The sequence below is a fragment of the Castanea sativa genome, chromosome 7, assembly GCF_040712315.1.
Source record: "Castanea sativa cultivar Marrone di Chiusa Pesio chromosome 7, ASM4071231v1".
NCBI lineage: Eukaryota > Viridiplantae > Streptophyta > Magnoliopsida > Fagales > Fagaceae > Castanea > Castanea sativa.
In genome coordinates, this window is record NC_134019.1 from 6,086,560 (window position 1) to 6,110,449 (window position 23,890).

The following is a 23,890-nucleotide window of genomic DNA, read 5'->3' on the forward strand; positions in this document are numbered from 1 at the left end:
GCTTTTGGGTTTGTTTGATTTGGGATGTGGGTTTGTGTCGGTGGATGTGGGTTTGTTTGAATCTATAATTTATAATTTCAAAGAAATTTGGAGATACACTAGTGACGAATTCTAACTGTTTAAAATAGAAATCTCTTCATGATAACTTATAAAAAATCGTTAATTAATTACCTGCTTTTATTAGGGTCAGAGCTATGTACTAGGAAAGCAATATGATGTGGTTTTTGCTAAGTTAACTTATGAATTATGCTAAACTCTCATGCCAGTACTAGTATAAGTGACAACTGGGGCTGGAGTTGCAAACGCTATGGGAAGAATTGGTGGAATGATATGCCCCTTAGTAGCAGTTGGATTAGAAACTGATTGCCATCAAACAGCTGCCATTATTATTTTATTTGAGGTTGTCCTAGTTCTTTCAGCCATCTCTGCTCTTCTGCTTCCATTTGAAACCAAGGGTCGGGGATTAAGTGACAACTAAGCTGTATCAAAGTCTACAGAAATTCCAGAATTTGGTGATTAGTTTATACCCTCACACCTCTGTAATGACAATTGTCATCCCCATAATACCTCTTTTTTTGAGAGAGTTTCAACCTATGGCGTCCGCTCCTAATAATAGCTTTTTATTATCAGACCAAGACACCAATTAGTTTTTGGTGTAGGCGGGGATTGAACCACACATCTCTTATACAACTATCAGAAACTTTACCAGTTGAACTAACTGAAACCCACATCCCCATAATACTTCTATTTGTTCCAAAAAAAATTAATTTTTAATTTTGTTCATAATGAATGTGTATTACTTAATCATTATTCTAATAAAATCAGTTAAGCTGAAATGTTTCCGTTCTCCCTGCAAATGTCTCATTTTTTTCCTTTTTCTTTTGTAGATAACTCAAGAGAGTCCACAGATTCCGATGCCCATCTGAACTCCAGATGAACCATATTTTTGTACGAAAACTGATTCCAATGGATATCCACATTTTCATAGCTTGGGTTGTAGGAAAACTAATTCCGATGAATATCCACATATCCATCGCTTGGGAAATTTTATAATCGTTCAAACAAGTAGATATCATCAATCCTATTTAATAGTACATTTTAACTAACAAAAATATAATTTCTAGTATAACACAAAATTTCCTCTAGCATCACTCTCAATCAAACATCTTTGTTTGGGTGTTTATAAACCTAAATCACGTAAAAGTGATACAGGGGTAATATACATTACATTGCACAATAACATTATATTCCTAAAGGAAGGAGAAACTAAACTAGAATCTCATATTCCTAATAATTTTATTATATTCTTAATCAATACAAACGTGGGTGTTCTTATATCCCAAGACATCCAGATTCTCAGGCATTACATTCCTGAGAATTTGGATGCTTGGAGCATATATTAGACTCCCCACCAACTGCGCTGCATTACATGACAATTATTCCTATTAAAAATTTGGAACAAGAAAATTATTCCAAGCAGTAATAATTTGTCATGTGTTATAGGGTGTTTATAAACATATTAGCTTCTCTAGAATGCCGAAACTTGTCTTCTTCCCCCTTGCAATCACACAAAAACATTGCAATACCCTTTTGTATAATAACAGACATGAGCATGAATAGTTCAACAATATTAAAAAAGATGAGCACTAAAGATCTCTGAAAGAGAGATTGAATCATCCAGACAGAATACACGTGTGTTGCAATAGGTCAAGCACTCACAGGGTTTCTACCCTAGCAGAAAGCTAATGAGCTCTTAACTCTAGCACATATTTCAGTGAACTTAGAGAAACTGATGGCAGAGTTCAAACTTTTTGAATAAATCTATCGTACAATTATATTACACTAGCTATGTAGCTATAAGGCGCTAGGAAGGAATGGTCTAAATCAGGAAGCAATTATGAACAATAGGCTCTAAGAGTTTTTTTTTTTTTTTTTAAATGAATGATTTGTCAATATTTTGGAGGTGGCTGCTGGCATGGCAACAAACCAACATACTTCTTCAAGAGAACCCGTTGTAGTTAAAAGAATGGTTTACAAAAATCAATGACATAAGGGGCTGCTAAATATCTTGTATACAACTCAATACTACACACAAAATAAAAGCCCAAAAACTCAAAGGAGAATCTAGCACAGAAAAGCTACTGCAGGAATGATACAGATATTGCAAATAAATCTCGACCTGCTTATCATTTCCATTACAACAAATGTGATTCTCAATTAACATAAAGTATCTATAGCTTTGACTTATCACTAGGTTTAATTATTATATCAAATGCAGTTTTTCTCATATAAATTGTGAAGATTCCTTTTGTCTTATGCAACGAAACAAAAAAGCATGAGTGCAAACTGCAAACCAATTAACCAAATTATGCAGAAGAGTCATGAAATTAAAAGCGAAATTTCAGCTTTCCATTGTCAAACTATGAAATGTACAGGTTAGTATAGTTCAAGACTACAAATGTATTTAAACTTTTGCCTGGGTGGCTATTTCACCGCATCCTATTCCTAATTTCCCTTTGACCAACTACCATTTCAGTACAGTTCTTTAGATGAGTAAGTCACACATACACCCAACGGATCTTGAACTACGGCTCATTGGCATAATGTGAATATAGTCTTGCTGCCTCAAACAGTGACCATGTATGATAGGGAAAAAACTATGACTTTAGGAGAGGAAAAAAAAATTCTTCTAGGACCATTCCAGGAAGTCGTAACTGATCACTTTACTGGAAGCCTTGTGTTGATCAATACTACAATGGTCTGTGACAATGAACCTCTTCTCAAAAACTCAATTGATTTTAGGCTTTGGTCGTCTTGGCCTTAACACGATATAGAGCACACCCAAAACAACCAAGAAAGCAGGAATTGTTGTCATATCAAAAACCACATGTACTTTTCTATCCCTTGTGCAATGAATTGGGTGGAGAAGGGCTATAGTTGCATTTACTTTATCAACAAACCTGTGAGAGATATGAGATTAGAGATTAAGTCGACTTTACATATAAACATGCATAGTCAAATTTTGGCCTTTTATATTGTAGATTTTCTTCCAAGCAAAAAGGTAACATGACAGGAACATTACATGCTATATTACTTCCAAAAAAGATAAATAATACACCAAATTCTATTCAATGGCAAATGATGCTCGCAACACATGCCTCAAAACAAAACAGGCCAATTATGTGGTAAGCTATGACACAGATCCCAGCCAATCACAGGAACCGACTCCTCACTCTTAAGCTCCATTTAAATTCAAAATGAACAAGAGGAAGGAGAGGAAAATGCTCATGAATTGCTTCCTTGATCATTTTCATCATCTTCAAATTTTCCTTCCCATTGTTATGTTAAATATACAAACAGTCCCTAAAAGATTTGAACATCTATCATTTTGAAATTATGGAGGTTACAGCAGCGTTCAAAATAAAAGTAAAAAGAAAAAGAAGAGAAAAACACACACACACACACAATCTCTTGCTTAGTTCAAGTTTTGCATATATAGAAAAAATTTGTTGCCAGCCTATTGAATGATTAAAAGAATACAGGTCTCTTTATATTGATATTTGCTTGCATATATCTTCTAAAACTGTCCCTTTTCTTCTCTTTTTGATATATTTCTGTTTTCCAATAAAAATTTTCAAAAAGTTTGTCTAAGATACTCAATATGTGAAGCCTAATGATAACATGCAGATACATGAGCAGTTATTTTTGTTGCTATTTGTGTTTCACTTGGGCTTCTGAAGCCCATTGGTTTTTATTTTTTAAAATGGCATCTCAGGAGACACATAAATAAACATGCAATATATAAACTATAAGGAATTGTGCATGTAACCCAGTATTAATAGCCAATGGAAACAATAAAGAAATATTCCAAGTGCCTACCCTTTGGATGCTTCCTCTACCGTATACAGCAGTCTTAAGGCATCCAAATAACGCAATTCTCCAGTAACAGTTGAAATCTGAAAAGACACATTTTACTATCCAATTGTAAAATTTAACAGTTTCAACAGACACGAAATAACTATGTACAAAACAATTCAAGAACAGAAAAAGTTAATTGTAGTTATCCACTCTAAACAAAGGAGTCATTTGCAATGTCCACCCTGGGCAATAAATTTTTGAGATCAACACCCTAATTTGCAATGAATTTGCAATATTCATCCCACCATCCAAATCAGTGTGAAAATTAAAAATTAATCAGCAAATTGGGTTGTGGGGTACATTATCTGCCAATATTAACATATTGGTGCACATTAATTTGCAATGTCAACCCCATTCTAACCCAGCAATTTGTAAATGTTGACATGAATATGGATAGTATGTAGTATCATGCACATTACTAATTAATCTTGAATTGAAGTGTCGATTAAAAAAATTTAAAGTTGAGGGTGGACATTGCAGATGATCCCACAGTTTAAGGTGAATAGCTACAATTAATTTAATAGGAAAAGAAAAAGAGTTACAAGGAAAGGGAATAATAAATATTAAGATAAGATAATGACCAAGTCACTCACCCTTCTCCACAGGCTGACAACGTAGTTATATTGGTTCACAAGCTCACGTTCATGGGACAGAAAGAGTTTATAGGTTTTTTCAGCTGCCTCTTGTTAAGTTTCCATCAATAAAAACTTCTTCCTATAGCAATAATATTTCAGGACAAAATAGAAACCTAGATGCAGATTTAAATAAAAGGTAGAAGAATGTTACAAGTAGCAGCGTTTGTCAACTACAACTTTTACCGCATTTATACACTAAAATAAGTGGAAACCCCAACAAGAATAACAATAAGCCATAATTTTTGGTCATGCAGTAGAGTAATAAAAATATAAAGCTGCTGCCAGACCAAATATCATAAGAAATCAGTCACCTCTAACAAGGACACCATTCCTGGCTTTGCTTACTATGCAAAAGTTGCCTATACTGATACCACCATTTTATTGATTATGTATAAAATTAAAACTGACATTATATTGTTCATTTGTTACAAAACTACAGGAAAGGATACTTGTACGCTCCATGAGTAGAAGATGAATGGCTGAATTAACAAGTTGAATAGACTCTTCAAGTGTTGTGATGATATAGCTCCGGGCAATCGTATCAGACTGAAACTGTGATATATGCCAGCCTTGAGAAGTAATGGAAAATGGATTGCATCCTACCGACCATGCCCAATCCTGTCAAGTTGCAGACAAATGAAAAAAAAAAAAAAAAAAAAAGAAGACACCCCTGAGTGTGTATGCTCGCATGTGAGAGAGAGGAGTAAACTTTCCTTGGTATTTCATTATTAATAATTTTGAAATTGAACAGAGTGCATCAGTATACCTTTTGTCATCACAGCAAATGACATACCTCAATTGCAGTTTCATGCGCCTGACTGTAAACAAGATGAAGAGGAAGCAAACCAGCAAGATGCTCTGAAGCAGCGGCCAATGCAGCTTTTACGGGCCTCCTGGAATTTTTTTTTTTTTGGGGGGGGAGGGGGGTGCAATAAATAAATTTGTCATGATTGTGCTGCTTTTTGTACATAAATACCATTCTTCTATGCAAAATGTTCTAGGCAAGGGTGAAGCATTGGTAATATTTATAGGTAGACCAAAATAGAACATAACTAGCTCTTCCTTCTTAGAAACAAATTGATTGATTTTATAGCCAATGAGAACTAGCTCAAATGGCACCTCCTCTTCATGTAAGAGCAAGATGGAGGATGAGTGGGCATGAATTCAAGACTTCTAGTGTGCATGTATAGCTTTCCAAAAAAAAATATTGATTGATAAAATAGCTCACAAGCAACCATTATGGACAATCATTCAAGTTCCATCAATTGATCCCAACATTTAGAGTTCACCATAGGTCACACTGGTCAAAGCCTAAAACTAAACACTGTAAATTATAGGATTCAAAGGCCACAAAAAATTATAATGTTGTAACAGGAGTACCAAATTAGACCTTGGCTATAGTGGGATAAGGTTGTACTTGTCAAAAGAGGGAGTAACGCCATCGTGGAGTATCAAGTCTCTCTACTTATCATGTCTCCTTGGTCTCTATTCCTACTAGTGTGAAAATAGGTTGTACTTGTGGGATGGCATGGGTGTTGATTTTAAGCATCATTTGGTAAGATGGGACACAGTGTGTACTCAGACTGCTAATGGGGGTTTGGGGGTTTAGGAAGTTAGTCACTTTTAATTAAGCTCTTCAGGGGAAGTGGTTGTAATACTTTGGGAGGGAGGAAACGCGTCTTTAGAGGAATGTAGTGGCTACAAAGTATGGTGAGGATTGGGGTGAACAGAGCACAAAATCCATCTGAGGAACTCATAGGCATGGTTTATGGAAGAGCATCACAATGGGGTGGAATAGGTTCTTACAGTATGCTCGTTTTGAGGTTGACATTGTTCCATAGAATGTCCAGTCTTGCATTATTGTTCCATAGATAGAAAGGAATCCATAAATCCTTGCTGCTAAGACTGAATGAGGGTGAAAGAAGGAGCTGGGATGTGAGATTCCACCATGACTTAATGATTGGGAATTTGGTTCGATAGGCTCCTTCCTCAATCTCCTTTATTCGTATCTTCCACTTTAAGAAGGTGGTGACAGATTGTATTGGAAGTTGAAAGGAATGGAGAGTTTAGATCCGTTCATTCTACAGGACCTTAAAAGACTTGGGTGTTAGTCCCTTCCCATGGAAGAGCATTTGGTGGATGAAGACCCAAGGTGGGTCTCTTTCTTTGTTTGGACTGCAGCATGGGGGAAGGTTCTAACATGTGATAATCTCATCAAGCAAGGTTACATGCTGGTTGCATGGTACTGTATGTATCACCAGGGTAGAGAGACAATGGATCATCTTTTTGTTACATTTGTTCTATTGCGTTCAATCTATGGAGCTTTGACCTTAGATCTTTTGGGGTTCGGTGGGTTTTACTGGAAAAGGTTATTAATCTATTGTTTGAATGGTATGAATAAATTGGCAAGCACTCGTCGGACAACTGGAAGCTAGTTCCATTGTGCTTGAAGAGGAAAATTTGGAGGGGAACAAAACTAACATACATTTAAGGATGAAGAAAGTGCAGGGACTGTTCTGTCAGCTAGGTTTACAAGCTCTTATTTAATTGGTCTAGCATTTGGAATTTTACTAATAGTAATCTCATTCTGAAATTTATTTTTTGACAAGTAACATAACTTTATTGAAGGAAAAAGAAACTCCAGTACACAAGGGATATACTATGGGTACAAGACAATCAACCTCAGGTTACAATGATGAAACATATCTGAAGAGAAGAACAAGAAAAAGAATGCAAAGATAGAATCCAATCAAAAAAAGAATGAAAGAAAAACGACTTCAGCTCGAGATTAGAGCATTCACATCCCTCAAAACTTCTAGAATTTCTTTCCCACCAAAGACACCACATTAAAGAATGTGGCACTACCTTCTAAATAGCTATGTTTCAATGAAAGCCAAATTGACCCTACCAAGAAGCTAGCAAATCCAAAATCCTCAGTAGCATAACCCATTGAACCCCAAACAGAAAAAACACCATGGTCCGCAACTAATTAGCTTTGGGGCAATAAATAAGTAAATGGTCCACAGACTCCCACTCCATTTACACATATAGCACCAATTTAAAACAATAATGCCTCTCTTCCATAAATTATCTGTAGCAAGAATTTCCCTAATGCAAGTGTCCACGAAAAGAAAGCAACTCTAGGAGGTACCTTCAATTTCCAAAAATTTTTCCAAGGAAAAGGCATGGCATTAATCGCCAATAAAGAACAATAGTAGCCTCCTACCTCGAAGCCCCAACCCTTTGTTGGCCTCCAACACAGTTTGTCTTCTCCACTTCTTCTCACAGAAGTAGAATAAAATAGATCCATAAAAACCTACAAAGGATCCAACTCCCAATCCTGCGCCAGTCATGAGAACTGAACATCCCAATGAAGAACACCATTACAAAATTGCAAAGATCAGCTATGGAAGAGTCCCTATCTTGACTCAAACCAGATAACTCCGGACAGGCCTATTTATGCGGACAGTCCAAAATTTATAAAATCATTGTCTTAGATTTTTTACTGTATCTTTTTTTTTTTTTTTTGTGACTTCTTTATGTCATTTTTATGAAGAAGTTGCTTTGCAATCAAACATCTATTTACCTTTTTTTAAAAAAATAATAATAATAGAAAATGTATAATTTATAAAATAAATATAAAATAAAATAAAATTTTAAAAAGAGGGAAAAGGTTCTCACTTTTTGACTCATTATTAAGTCAGATACCATCGTTCCACAGCTGATCTAATCTATATCAAAAATGAAAGCAGTAGATTTGCAGAGATATCTCCTTTTTTTATGTCATTAGTAGTTAGTTATACACATACTACACGCACCCAATGGGTTATGAACCCACCACCTTGCCCTTCATCCACACATGCGAGAGGAGCAATTGCAATTTGAGTCAAGGCTCATTGCATAGATATCTCCATGATGTAATAACTTTCAAATACCTAGGCTTTGCCATTCTCTAAATCCCCCCCCCCCCCCCCAAAAAAAAAAAGGCACAACAACGACAAAAAAAAAAAAAAACTAAAACACTAACCTCAAATCCAACAAAAGTGAGTGCCCATTACACTGAAGATGGCTTTCCCAGGATGACTCCTCTGACTGAACAACGATAACCATGTCAGAAAGTGCCTTTGCCTGGTAATACTTGTCAACAAACAATGGCTCACTGTGAAAGAACCAAAAAATGGGTACTTCAAGGGTGGATCTGCTATGGGCATGTGACCCTACATTATTCAAGGGGAAAAAAAATGATGAAGATTCCAAAAGTTATAAGCAAACAGAAAGCACTATCTCATTTATAAAATGTTTTATTCTTTATTTGTTTTTTTTATATATATAAAAAAAACACCAAGATCAATCGTTTATATAGATTGGATGCTAAATGATATCCAATTTAAGTAGAATTTGACATATAAGCACGGGAAGGATATGCAATCCAAAGGTGGAAGTGGTAAAATGTTATCCAATTGAAAGTTATTGAGCTATATAACATTAACATTAACTAACAATTAGATTAGGTAACTTGAACCTAACTCTAGTGTGCATTTGGCACACCAAGGTCATCCAAACAAACACACTGGATGTGTGTCAACCATCAACATTCTTATCTTTTTTACTCTTCTATGTGTTTTAATGCCATTCAACATAACCCAAAAAAAAAAAAAAATTAAACCTAGTATTATCCTACTAATTTCCTCTTCAAATGTGAGGACAACTAGGACTCTTGGACCAATAAAGGTTCTTTTCCTAATTGTCCCACATCTTAATCTACAATGCTCATAAAAATCAGTATTTCAACCTTTTTTTATTTCAGTCACAGTCATTGTACCACGTTTAAACCTTTACATAGCACCTTGAATATCATATTAAATTATATTGTCTGGCTCACAGTTCCCACCCATTAGTAGAATCTTATATAAGGGCAAAATTTAGGTACAACTCTTTAGCTGTTGTACCTTAGGTTCCCTCATTAAATTCCAACACATGGCTGAATTGAATTTTTGTCCTTAAAAAGAAAATATTATCCATACTGCATTGGTTAATGCAACCATGTGTTTAAATTTAATTGAAAAACTTAAGGTACAACACCTAAGGTTCTATATATAAGTTTGGCTCCTAATACAAATGTAGACAGGATATGCCAGGTTGCACTAGATGAACAGCAAGACAAAATTATATTGGTTTGGTGAATGAAAGAAAAGAGTTATGGTATCAATGAGACAAAACCCAGCCTATAAATAATCTATTTTCGTGAACATATGTGCATTTTGCAGCAGAGATAACCTTTCAAAGAGCCATGATCATTCAGCCTCTGCAACTGGTACTGGAGAATGGAAGAATCAAGATAGGAATTTGATGTTTTCCTATAAGTTCCATTAACAAGCAATAGAGGGACAGCTGCTGCTCTTCGTGCCACCGAAAATGCCATCGCCAAAGCAGGATCATCAGACAGAGGTAACCTACAAATCTTATCCAGATCAATAAAGCAAGCAGAAATATACAAGCTGCAAGAAACAAATCTAGCATCTAATTTTCAAAAGGGAAAAGAAAATACATATAAATAAATAAGATCAAGCAAAAGCTTCCACAATGATATCCTTAATATTAGCTCAAAAGACCACCAATATACAATCAAACATAAAAGAACTACTTAAAACAAAAACTAAAGAAATCAAACAATGATGGATGCATACATATGCTGACTGAACATAGCTTTCTGAGAGGGTAATAACAGAGAGGAAAGTCCCTCATTGATAGCCTTGAGATCCACAGGCAATTGTTTAATATTTCTGACTTTCTGCAACGAAAAAAAGAAAAAAAAAAAGCCATTCAGGGGTAAAATTTCAGTTTCATTGAAGCTTGTTTGAATTTTGTAATGCACATCATACCTCCTGTGTGATGAAATATAACTGAAAGGATATCTTCTCATAATGATGAAAAGCACCATCAGCAATGGAAGGTGATATAATGTGTCTCATGGATCCCCACAACGTTGAACCTAAATGTGCGAGAAAAGCATCACGCGCAACTGTGTAGTTTTGGAACTCCTGCCCATGAGGAAAAATAAATAAATGATGACAGAAATTCATATATCTGATTGAAAAGGCAGTCATCACAAGAAAAATAATCTAAACACATTGATAAGCCTTACAAATCTCGCAAGGAAAATACCAGAGTAATTACTCAAAGACAGACCAACAAGCATACCTCATGAGTATCACTGAACAAATTCCAACTCTCCATTCGCTTTAATGCCTCTATGGCCTTTCTCTTATGACTTTCATCATATTCATCACCTTCAAAAGACTGCAGCTCATTTTTCAAATCCCGCATTCTCTCATCAAGTTCTGGAATCATAATATTGAAATGTATGATTCACAAGCCATATTTCAAAAGAATAAGAAAGAAAACAGCCATGTCACACCATAATTGTTATATTCAATCACCACAAACATTATATCAAGAGGTATACTAAAAAGCATTTGGATCACCAAGCTGTCAAACCTGCACTGTTTTGACAAGTGAAGTAAGAGAAATACATGTTTTTGTCGTTCCCATATGTCATGTATCAGAGATATTAAAACCACACATGATTTTTGCTTTCCAAAACTACTTCTCAGAAGTGCTAAAATTGCATGTAAAAAATATATGTGTGTGTGTGTGTGGGTTCATGCCCCCCTAAACCATTCTATCTCAAAGAACAAGACTACCTTCACAGAGAGCAAGCTTAGTCTTTCTTCCCTTGCAATGCTTAAAAGCAAAAAGCTCATATATGTCAATCTCTGCCAGAAGAATATCAATGGCCTGGTGTTCTTTCTGCAATATTTACATGCACAATCAAAAGAATGAGACTGTGGAAGTCTCACAATTCATGTAAAGTACTGATGTGAAATGCAAGAACAAAAAAATCTTAACATTAATGATTAATTCTTTTATTCACCAAAAAGCACATACATCACCAAATATGGAAAACTTTTCCTGAATTGCATCTTGTAAGCGATCCTCAGCCTCATCTTCAGAAATTTCTACATACCACAAGAAAAGCCAAAATTAATTACAAATAAAGAACTTGTGTAAAGAGCTAAAAATGCATTATCCAACTATGCACTAAGGTCAATGCTTAAGAAGTCCGCATAAGTACCCACCAACTCCTGATTGGTTGAAATGATTTTAAGGGATCCACAAAGCAGTCAAAAGACAATGTGAAACATAACTACACAATATAGCATCTTATTGTGTAGCTATACTAAACACCATTCCAACAGAATAACAGTATGCACAGTAAATATGAAAGTACCTAACAATGCTCCATAAGGTTTCTGCAACATGGTGAAATATCATTTATTTTGCATGGAAAATACATACAAGAAACAACCCAATATGATCATGGCCACATATAAACCAACATAAATTAAAATGTCCAAGTGATTGAAAGAGTGCAAAGAAAATTTATTTTAATTTAGGTTTATTTAATTTTTTTAGAAGTAAATTGTGTTTTTTACTATTGGTCCATTGGATTTTGTTTTAGGTCTTATTAGCTAATTAGGTTATAGGTATTTTCTTTCTCAGAAAAAAAAAAAAAAAAAAAAAAAGGTTATTTGTATTTTACTTAGTTTCCTAGAGTCAAGGTTGTTTTCACGATTTAATAATTAGACTTCGCGACCCAATTTTTTTTTAACATAAGTAATGAAAATTTTATTAAACTTGCATAAAAGAGTCACCCAAGTATGCAAGAAGTAAACTAGGGACAAGTACAATCAAACACACAAATTACAAGCATCCATCAAAGGATGAACCAAAAATATTTAATGACTTCCTACAATTGACATCCAATTCAATAGCGTTTTGAAATAGAAAAGTTTTAAGTATGGTACTGTCCTTTCAAAATCCTAAAAGCTTTGGTTATTTCTCTCCCGCCAAATGCACCACATCAAACAATGAGTGACAGCCACCCAAATAGCACAATTACGATGACGCCCAAACTTTCCTAGCCAACAAACTAAAAGCTCAATTACCATCTTCGGCATTACTCAATGAATACCAAACAAGGTGAACGTCATAGCCCACAATTCAATAGCAATAGGACAATGGTTTAGGAGATGGTCTACTGATTCCCCATTTCCATTACACATAAAAGCACCAATCTAAAATCCAAATTCTTTGTTTCTGTAGATTATCAGTTGACAAAATATTCCCCAAAGTTGAAATCCAAACAAAAAAAAAGCAACTCTAGAAGGAACCTTAGGCTTCCAGTCAAAACCCAGTAATACAAACTAACCTCAAAACCCCTACTCTTAGCAGGCATCCAGCAAACCTTATCCTTCCCACCTCCCCTCAAAGAGAGGACTTGGGTTTAATCCCAGCAGTCTATATAAGTGTCCTATTGTAGTCTAAAGGGACAAGCTTATGATGAACAAAATATCAGATGGAAGTTGCCCAATGGATTGATGTTGACTCAGGTGCTATTTCCTAGGTTTTCTATCATGTTTGGTTTGGTTCTCAGTAATGCTAGGTGCTGATTTCCTAGGTTTATTTTAGTTTTCTGCTCTTGTTGATTTTGTTCTACATCAATTTTGGTATCAAGGCTCATTGTTCTACTGTACATCGCCGAGGCTGGGGAAGAACATTTTCATTTTTGCTCAAAACATTCTAACATTGAATTGTGGTATCAACACCATGACTGAGGAACCCACAAAAAATAAAATTAATTAATTGATTAATTAAAATGGAATTCTGTCAAAGCAAAAGGGAAATGCACACATATCAGCACATACAAATGAATGAGCACTGAAAAGATGTATCAGTAGTACCTGAAACTGCACCAATCGTTTTTTCAACATTTGGTAAACTTAATTCAGTGCGCACTCCTTCTCCACCAACAGCAGGTCCCCATGACCAAGGGCCTGCACTTAAATCAATAAACGCCCACCTGATGCAGTATATATGAATATTATGCATTGGTGGTTCAATTATCTATCTGGGTGCAGGTTAGTTTGAGAGTGAGAGAGAGATATTGAACCTGTCTTTTCCAATCCATGTATCAGTGAGACATTCCACATGAAGATCACCAAGATTCTCAGATTTTAATCCCTTTCCATAAAGGAGCTTCATGTCTTCATTCTTCCCTTTCAACAACTTGAAATGAAGGAATTGAAATCCATTAGTTAAATAGTTGACCTTTGACGGCTTTCTTCAGTAACACTTCATTGGTATGCATATATATATATATATATATATAGAGAGAGAGAGAGAGAGAGAGAGAGAAGCCATATAATATACCTGTAAAACTTTTCCCTGAATAATATCAGCAGTGTCCTTCCCCTGATTCAACCTCTCAACATTATTCAGCGCATCTACGCAAAGGTTGTACCATTCCACCTGAAATTACAAATGAACCCCAGTAGCACCTAAACTATAATAATAGATAAAAAGAAAGCTCAACAAAAATAAAAAATAAAAAATAATTATAATAATAATAATAATTTTGACAGGTAAGAATAATTTTATTGAAAAGAGTCTACTTCATGAAAAAAGAAAAAAAGTAGTCTAAAGTATTACAAAAGGAGGCTCAATAATTGCAAGAAATTTATGATTGAAATTTTTTGAAGGAAGCATATCTCTGACAATAATTTTACCAGGGATTTTTGACAAATATGGACATCCACAGGAAATTATACCTTATAATTCTAATCAGCTTTGGAGGCCAACAAGTTATACAAGTATAACCAAACGGGCCCAATAATATCCCTCTTCTAAACATAAATCTTAACATGTTTACATTGCAGTTTCCTTCATTTTGAAAAGATGCATTCATCTTTCCACCTTTGAATACATCCTAATTTTTCTATTTCAAATACTAACAACATACTAAACGATAGTACTTCCCAGGAATGTAATAATATTAACATTCACTTTTTCAACATTTTAAGCAAAAATTATACTAACCGTGTCTGCATCTTCAGTTACAGTCCAGGCAAACTTTGCCATTGGATGCTTCTCATACAAAGGTCTCTTAATCTTATCGAGAGCTGTAAATAATTTAATATTTAGAATAATTTGATTATAAGAAATATATACTAGTAATTGAATAAGAATTTCATTATGTCCTGAAAATTAAAAAAGTAGAAATTAGAAAGGAAATTCTCATACCAAGAACAGTTTCTGGAACATTGTCTGACTGAATAATTTTTGTTTGCAAATCCTTGTTCTGTACAATAAAAATTCAGTCAGTGCTGGTTCTATAGGCAAAATGAAGGCAGCATAGAAGTTTTTAGCACCAGCAAGAGATACTTCAAACCCAGCATACTAACTAGAGACAGTAATTATATCTTATGAAAAATGTAAAACATGAAAATTTATAACACATATTTGAGGAACAGCAAAGGAACTCAAAAGGCAAACAAAGAAACTAAAAAGAAAAAGAAAATACCTCTTTAAGAAAGTCTATTTCTGATTGGGATAAACCTCTCCTGCAGCAATTTAAAAAAAAAAAATACAATTAAAAGCTAAACCAAATGCAAGATAAAGTTAATTAAATCAAACTAAAGAAAGTGCAATAATGTCTTTATAAGATGAAAGAAGCATGCACTTTAAGACAAACAGAAAGATTTAATCAAGCTGTAAGATAATGCCAGCAATTTCCAGAAGTTTAACATCAACATTATTACAATATTACATACAATCAGACGAGTATAATAACAGCGATGAAATGTGACAAAAAGATGGTGAATTTGTGGATGATGTTTTATTACACTGCCAAATTGTAAAGGATGTATGATTCATCACGTGTTCAGAGTGATCTGGGAACTGCTTGATGGTTCTTGAGCTACTTGTCAGCTGTACAAAAGTTCAAGAAACTAAGCAAGTTCAAGAAACTAAGGACAGCTTCATGCATGGAAAACTGCCTTGTAAGTTTTCACTGTTATGACTGACTATATTAATTGGACCTCTGTTTTCCTTCTTTTTTTGAATTTTCTATCTCCTTCGTGGTCACGCCACACAAAAACACTTGACATTTGTAGAGCTCACTAAATTTCCTCTAAAGTATACATTTTCAGATTTGCAAAATAAAAAAGACTATATTTTTAATCTATGTTCTTCCAATTAAAAAATGTTCCCTTCAATTTTCAACATTGTTTCAAATTTTCAATCCATCTTTCTGTCCAAATCTGTCTAAATTAAGGTGACAGTGTCAATCATGTACAAATCACAAGTCTAACCTCGCTGACACTAGCTATTTAATCAAAAGAATTTTAAGTTCAATCGATTAGCCAACAACTTCACAAGCAATTTATATACTTAACAATTGCTTTTAGGAAATTAACATAAATGTGGTAAGCATATTTTTTAGCACTAGAGGACAAGTTATATCTAAGAATAATAATTTTAATTAAATACACAATAAGTGGGAAAATAAATAATGAATATTACCAACATACTCACCGGTATCCATATTTAGCTCTTTTTACATCACGTTTAGGATTAAAAATGAATATGTTATACGCATTTTGAAGTTGAAGATATTCAACAAGGCTACTGAAAAGAACATCCATCATATCCACATCCACTTGCCAAAGAGCACCCTCATCAGTCCTGTAAGCAATGAGTTAAGAGAATTACTATAGGGAGAAAAATAGATGAATCATAACTGCCAGACAAACAAGATATATATGATCATGTAAGTTTCCTTTTAGTGATTAAAGTAAATAATGAATTAAAAAAAAATGTAGAAGGAAGAAGTTGATAATTATACCCAAATGTGGCACTTGATTAACTAATTAAGCTTATATCAGTGAAGATAATTAATAAGTGATTTACCTATTACCAGAAACATCATCTCTGCGGCTGAAAACATTGATGGCTTGCTCAAAAATGGAGGTAACCTTTTCACCCATTTGTATTGCATGCACAGAAAAACTGCACAAGCACATTCTTCATCGTTACCATCATATAATTGCAACATTTATTGTTATAATTTCCAATGAAATAGAGGAAGGAAATTAACAAATAAAAATGCCAAGCCCATATTCCTAAAATGAACAAGCAGACAAAATTACAAAGGAACTTACTTGTAGTTTTTTTGATAAGTGGAACTTACTTGTAGTTTATGTTACTGACAATAGGAAGATGATGACGTTGCCCTTTATCTACGCTAATTTTGTAAAATGGAGAGAGAACTGCTCCAATTTTTGGAATGCGTGTATGTTCAAAGATGTGATCAATTTTTGTGAACCACCGCTCAAGTTCTTCAGGGTGAAGCTTGAAATCTAAAGAATATTGGCATAAAGAAACAAATAAGGAAACCATCAAACTAAATTTCTAAAAATTAAAGCCAAAAATTCAGCCAGTGTATGAATATAATAAACAGTATATTTATATACCTTGGTTCCCTTTTCCTTCAAATCCAACAAAAATGAAATTCACAGGAACTGGAAGATACATGGATTCAACTTGCAAAAGTTTTAGATAATTGGCAATATTACCTGTAAAACAAGCCAGAAAATATTGTAACAGCTCAGTACTTATCATTATCAAATTGATGCTAGAGACAGCTTTGTTTGGAAACAAGGAGACTAGAATTAAAAAAATGAAATCTAAGGGGTACAAAGACTTGTTCAGCTTCATGTGCAGAGCAAACAAAATAAGCTGCAGAGGCCTTGAGCATCCTATATAATATTTTTAACAACCCCAAGTTATGATACGCTGCTTTTAAATGAGCAAAGGAAGCACGAGGGAAATCAACTTTTGACACCATAAAATTTGCAATTTGCAGTTTTCACTTAGAATTCTTTTATGAGGGATCAAATCAAACTAACATATCATCATTCCAACATTGATCATTTGATTTGAAATTTGAAATTTTCCAGCAGAAAGATGTCATAATCTTCATAAATACATCCAAACCAATTATTTGAGCAAGAACCATAGCACCAAACTAAGACCAATTAAAATAGCATTTGATACTTAAGTTCTATATGAAAAGTTCAAAGCCAAATAGGCAGGCACAAAAGCATTAGATATGGAATTAACAAATGGATTTTTTCAGTATACAAAAACAAAAAATCATATAACTTAAGACATTTTTTTTATAAGTAAAAATCAATAGCTTAAGATATGCCTAAGTAAACTAGTATTTGCTATCAACGTGAGACTAGAAGGGCGTGGAGACTATCACAATGTGAAGATAAAGAAAGCATTCAACCTCCTGGCTATCAAGCACTAATACATTAAAGAAAATGCTGACACACTTCAGGATGATGACTTATGTACAACAAGACTTGATGCATCTGTACATGTCTGCCATTAGATATATTGGAACTTTACAGATTTAAAATGTGAACTAGGTAAATTTATATCATTTTGAAATTTACTAGTTAAAAAACTTAATTCAATGAATAAAAGTTGTCTTTCCAACTGTCAAGAGACTAGACAAAAGCTGGAAAGTGAAGACAAAGGAAGACCACATATCAAGGAGCAAGGGAGAAAGAAGACAAAGGCCTCCTTTACCCCATTAAACTTTTTGAATCTTAAATTTTAAATTAAATAAATAAACAAGTAGGAGATAAGTTAGTAGTTGCGCCCTTTCGGTGCCCTCTAAATTCTTAGAATTTGTTGTATTGCAGTGTCCAAGTCATACCCTGGCCTTTTTCCTACGTACATACCAATGCTTTGTAGACTCCTACAGGCCACCTAAATTCAAGCTCAGTAAAAACTACTAGTCTTCACCACCAAACCAAAAGAAATTTGCACCTTTCCTTTTACCTTCTCCTTATTGTTTCCTTCTTGTTAGGAAAAGGGAGGGATATTAGAGGGTGAAGCTAAACATGGCATTCAAACTTTGAGAGAAAGGAATAGAGCGACATGCATAACCACTCATAATCTTACCTCTAAATCAAAAGATATTCTCACACACTCTTCCTTTTTTTTTTTAACTTTTTCCTTTCTTCATGCTGGGAGAAAGGACATCATACAACATCCTTCTGAGACATGAAGAGCGTCTTGGGACATAGCCAAAATACTATTTATAAAGCTGTTGATATCGCTTCGTACCAGCTTTTAAAGTCAATTTTGGACTTTCCAGGCAAAAAATATATTTTGGTCTAAGAAATTATTCTTCTACAATTTTATTTATTTTTTAGATAATTCAACTCCATACAAAATCAATTGACCATCAGCAGTGTCATGGCGGGGAGAGGCAACCCGTAGGAGGGAGGCACAATGGTGGCACGGATGCTGGGCTGCATTAATGAGGAAATTTGAGAGAGAGAGAGAGAGAGAGAGAGAGAGAGAGAGAGAAAGAGGGATTTGTACCCGTAAGAGTAAAGCAAAAAGAATAAGGAAGAAACAAGAAATGACGAATTAGAAGGGGGGAGGAGGGAGGAGGGAGGAGGGAGAGAGAGAGAAAAGATAAGTGAAGAAGAAAAAGTGTGGAGGAGCAAAAGGAAAAGGGGAAAACAAAAAAGAAAGAAGATAAAGATGGAGAGAACAGGTGGATGAGAAACAAGAGAAGGAAAAAAGAAAGTGTTGAACTTGGGCTAGTGGGTTGTGTTAAGGTATGGACAAAAATTAAAACAAAACTGTATTGATTGGCCTAGCAATCACTAAATGAAAAGACTAATCTATCAAAAATTTATTTTGTACAAGTTCATACTACTAATTATTTGTTTTATATGTCAATGAATATATATTTTAAGTTCATATATATATATATATATATATAGAGAGAGAGAGAGAGAGAGAGAGGTTAAAAGTGCACTTTAAAATGTTTCAAAACAAAGTAAAATATTTGCATTATAGAAATATGCATTTTATTCAAACGAAAACAACCTCTTCTACACTTTTAATAATATAACAAGCGAACTGGATATCTGCAGTGACCCCGCCAAAAAAAAGCTCTCAAGCCTAATTAATACAATGACATGAGTACAAGACCATCTCACTTAAGCATAATCTAAAAAATTATACACACAAGGTAATTTAACAAGCATAATAAATAATTTATCATATGCATTGCAAACTTATAAAAAAAAAAAAGGCTAATAAAAAAAAGTTCAGGAATATATTGTTGAAAGACAGGTAATTACCTGCCTTGGTGTAATTGAGAGCACCAATCTTGCCAGGGCTCGAAGATTCCAAATCATCAAAATCTGAACATTAGCAGATAACATTACACCAAAAAAAAAAGGAAAAGACCATTCCTCAGTAATATTTAAAAAAAAAAAAATTTAAAAAAAGAGTACCCTATCGAAAGGTGGTAGGCTTACTTTGTTAAAGAGTACCCTATCGAGTCTTCCCACCTATTTTTTATCGTTGTTTACTATCCCTCAGGCTGTGGCAACAAGAATAGAAAGGATTCAAAGGAATTTCCTTTGGGGGGCCTCAGAGGATGTGTTTTAAGTATCCTTTAGTTGCTTGGGATAAGGTATGCTTGCCAATTGAATGTGGTGGTTTGGGAATACGGAGGGTTGGGCTGTTTAACAAGGCTTTGCTTGGGAAGTGGCTGTGGCGCTTTGGAAAAGAAAAACATAGATTATGGCGTCAGGTTATAGTAGATAAATATGGGGAGGCAAGAGGAGGCTGGTGTACTAGAGGAGTAAGAGGTGCTCACGTGTGTGGGATGTGGAGGAGTATTACAGCAGGAACAGAGAAGTTCTTTAGCCAGATTCTGTATAATGTGGGGGAGGGTAGCCGTGTTAGTTTTTGGCATGACCCATGGTGTGGGCCTACTCCTTTGAAGGAACTCTTTCCTTCTATCTATGATTGCTCTGTCTCTAGAGAAGCATGGGTCTCTGACTTGGTTGTATCAAATTCAAAAGGAGAGAGGAGTAGGAATTTATTGTTCCGTCATGGTCCTTAGTATTGGCAGGCAACCACTGTCTACTCATTCTTTGAGTTTATTTATTCCTCTATGCCGAGGGGTGAGGGGGATGATTAGCTGGTTTGGAGATTGACTACATTGGGTGTTTTTGATGTGTGTTCTTTTTATAAGCTATTATCTAGTCCTACCACTGATGCCTTTCCTTGGGAGTGTATATGGCGTATTAAGGTGCCTAAACGGGTGTCTTTCTTCTTAGGTGGCGTTTGGTATGGGGTAATGTTTTAGGATTCCCAGGAATGTTTAAAGATTTTCATGTTTGGTTGCAAATTACGCTAGGGAATCAGATGGCAGGGGAATCCTTAAACCCCTCTCAGTAGGAATGTGGATTCCCTTTAAAACAGGTGGGAATCCAGATTCCCAAACTTAAAAGAAATTGTATTTTTTATAAATTGACAATTTTAACCATTTTTCCTTATCATTTAAGCAATTAAGATAAACTATAAAACAAATTATCAATATCTTCACTCTTGTCTTTATCTTTTCCCGCCAAAACAACATAAACAGGATAAATAACTCTGCTAATAGTTATTTTTGTATTATTCTTGTCATTTTGAAATGTTAGATCACAGTTTTAATGAATGTGTTGCTAATTGATAGTTTATATAATGTTTTTTATCTATCTATTTAGAGTAAGATATTTTTTTAAATGACTAATTAATAGTTTATATATATTTTTTTATTATTTATTTAAAGGAAGATTTTTTTTTTAATGGGCTTGGTACTTCACATTCAAATCTAAGGACAAAATGGGAAAAACAAATAATTCATTTAAGATTCCTGGAATACACCAAACATTATCATCTCACATTCCTGGGAATCTCCCAATGAAACCAAACATAGGAATAGCTACATTCCTAGGAATGTGATTCTTAGGAATCACATTCCTGGGAATCTAGATGCCAGGAGTAATGTGGATTCCCCGTACCAAACGCCACATTATGGACAGCAGGTAATGATGGGATACTCACCATTGACAACCTTATTAAGAAATGTCAGTTTTTGGTTAATAGGTGTTGCTTATGTTGCTGTGATGGGGAATGAGTGGATCACCTTCTTCTTCATAGTAAGTTCTCGCATGCCTTATGGTGCAAAGTTTTTGCAGTGTTTGGAATTCAATGGGTAATGCCAAAGTCAGTGAACTCTTTTTTCTTTATTTGGAGAAACTGATTTGGAAAGCATCGTTCAACCATTTGGAATATGGTCCTGGCATGTGTAATGTGATTAGTTTGGCAGGAACGTAATGTCCGCATTTTTGAAGATAAGACGAGAACTTTGGAATGTCTAAAATGTTTACTTTTCCATACTTTGTTTCTTTGGGCTTGTGTTTGGAGGTGTATGAACTGTACTGCTGTATCTGATTATTTTAGTTTCTATTTCCTTTAGGTCTTGACTTTCTTGTATTTGGGTCATTGTTCAAAGTGTTCACCATCGTGAACATGATGTTCAATTCTTTTCAATAAAAGTCTTATTACTTATCCAAAAAAAAAAAACATGTAAAATTCAAATATACTATATGTAAACATACCTCCACGTATAACAGACTCACTCCAAAATCTACTCCTCTCCTTGAGATTGAATAAAGAGAACACTGAGGACTTGCCTCTTCTATGAGTGCTGGGGGTAGATCCATGTGACCCGGCTGCTAAGAACTAGTACACATGCAATATATAGATCAGCATATAGTGTTGTCACTCCAGTTTATATTGATTATGAAAGTTAAAATTAAATAAAGAGATGTTCATAAGCAACCTCCAGGAATCTATAAAAAAATACACTAAAATTATTTTCCTTGAAAGCACACCATGGCAAGCCATGAATATCAAGTGAAAACCACAATAACTTGATCCTCGAAATGGTATCAAAGAAATGAAAGATTGAACAAATGAAATTGAACTTTATGCATATCCAATTTCTTTAATGCCAAGAAAAGAAAAGGAAACAAAAAATCAATGAAAGCGTTCAGTACTGATTTTTCAACTATGAGGCATGAATGCGGACACTAACTTGACAATACAGCAGTTCTTGAAAAATTAGAAACAACATAGTGGGGATGCAACAATTAATTTATTAGCTAACATATGTCTTTAAGTATATTTTTTTTATTTATAGGGATATTTTATATTTATTTTAAGTTTTCAAAACAAATAACAATAATCAAAATCTTTAAAAATATATATATCTAAAATCAAAGGAAATTTCTTTTTTAAATCTTCTTAACAAATTGAGAACACACACATGCAGAGTTTATCGACATGTCCAACATAGACACACCGGCTTTTGGAGTGTCTGTGTTTCTAGTCTTTGAAGCTAAAAAGTATTTTTTCCGGAATAACAAACAATTTTTTAGAGGTCGGAACTTGGGTGCGATGGCCACCAAAAGAAATAAGTGGCGGGTTGAGTCTGGGAATCAGCCTCTCCAAAAAAAACAAAAAAAATTGGGAGTTAAGGCAGCACTGAATACAACCTTTTTAAGGTATAATTTGTAGACATTTGGTATCTATGGTCAAAATGCTTCTTTTTTTCTCTTTTTTTTGGGAAAAATTTTAAACCAAACAGAGTTATTTTGAAAAAATAAAGAAGGGTAAAACTATTTCAATATTCAATTTTTGTTGAAAATTTTGGATTTTTTTTTCGTTCTTTTGCAAAAGCTATAACCAAACTTACCTAATCTAAAATAAAAATAATAATAAATAGCAATACCAGCCTTTTGCTGTAACGCAATCAATCAAAATGCACAAACACAAGCAAATATAATATAAACTCAAATTATCATAAACCTTAATTTAAATTAGAATATTTGAATGAAATGTTGAAAGTTGCATTTATTGATAGAGCAGCACTTGTTCGTTTGGTAAAGTTTACACTAAATTTTTATTATTATAGTGAAGACTAATTCCTAAATTCAACACAGAATCTGCTTTAAACCTCTCCTTCACATTTCATTATTGTTTAATCTTCTGTTTGGCAGCCGAGAAACAAAAAACTAAGTGGAAAATGAAAGAAACGGATTAAACAGTTTTAGGTTTTCATTGATTTGAGGCATTTGCTTAGTCCACATGAAGATCATAGTAAGCGCGACTCAAAATTCAAAGACAAAACCAAACAAATTTTGAAGGCGATCAAGAACAACAACAATTAAAAAAAAAAATTTGTTCATAACGAATCCAAAGAGAGAAGCGATTGGAATTATACCAGTAGAAGAGTGAGGACGACGAGGAATTGAAGACGGAACGATTTGACGAAGAACGCAGACGCAGTAGATCTACTGCTACGTTCAAATTCCATTTTCTTCGTCTTCGTCTTCGTCTTTGTTTCTACGATTTTCTCACAGAGATTTGGCTATTTGTGATATATGTGAAAGAAATGAAATTTCATCAAAAGGGACTGAGTTCGAGGGACTGAGCTGAGAGAAATGAAGTAAAAAAAAGGAAAACAAAGAGGAAATATATTTTGGGCTTTTGGGTTT

General features: G+C 34.2%; 1 protein-coding gene across 2 annotated transcripts; it reads right to left on the reverse strand.

Moving 5' to 3' along the window:
* Window positions 1–2,387: 2,387 nt before the first annotated feature.
* Window positions 2,388–23,799, reverse strand: LOC142643093 (uncharacterized). 2 transcript variants are annotated; one of them, XM_075817639.1, is made up of 25 exons: window positions 23,617–23,799; window positions 21,950–22,073; window positions 19,631–19,693; window positions 16,928–17,029; window positions 16,645–16,813; window positions 16,365–16,463; window positions 15,990–16,139; window positions 14,977–15,016; window positions 14,697–14,754; window positions 14,493–14,575; window positions 13,827–13,925; window positions 13,567–13,682; window positions 13,358–13,476; window positions 11,502–11,572; window positions 11,258–11,363; window positions 10,755–10,894; window positions 10,436–10,594; window positions 10,241–10,344; window positions 9,831–10,006; window positions 8,581–8,770; window positions 5,347–5,446; window positions 5,003–5,171; window positions 4,512–4,594; window positions 3,880–3,956; window positions 2,388–2,960 (listed from the first exon to the last, which is right to left on the reverse strand). In XM_075817639.1, the coding sequence occupies exons 1-25, from the start codon at window positions 23,707–23,709 to the stop codon at window positions 2,789–2,791; spliced, it is 2,862 nt and encodes a 953-aa protein (XP_075673754.1). In that variant the 5' UTR covers window positions 23,710–23,799; the 3' UTR covers window positions 2,388–2,788. The 2 variants fall into 2 exon arrangements, with proteins under 2 accessions (XP_075673754.1, XP_075673755.1); XM_075817640.1 differs by lacking the exon at window positions 23,617–23,799 and having other exon boundaries at window positions 19,635–19,693; window positions 21,950–21,999.
* Between the last annotated feature and the right edge of the window lie 91 nt (window positions 23,800–23,890).

Bases quoted from the DNA above. Each gene is read 5' to 3' on its own strand.
- LOC142643093 (XM_075817639.1), bottom strand. From the start codon at position 23,709: ATGGAATTTGAACGTAGCAGTAGATCTACTGCGTCTGCGTTCTTCGTC. The intron at 3,957-4,511 runs GTGAGTGACTTG...GTGTCTTTTCAG, and splicing joins TTGTCAGCCTGTGGAGAAGG to ATTTCAACTGTTACTGGAGA. The intron at 2,961-3,879 runs GTAGGCACTTGG...TATCTCTCACAG, and splicing joins GTAGAGGAAGCATCCAAAGG to GTTTGTTGATAAAGTAAATG.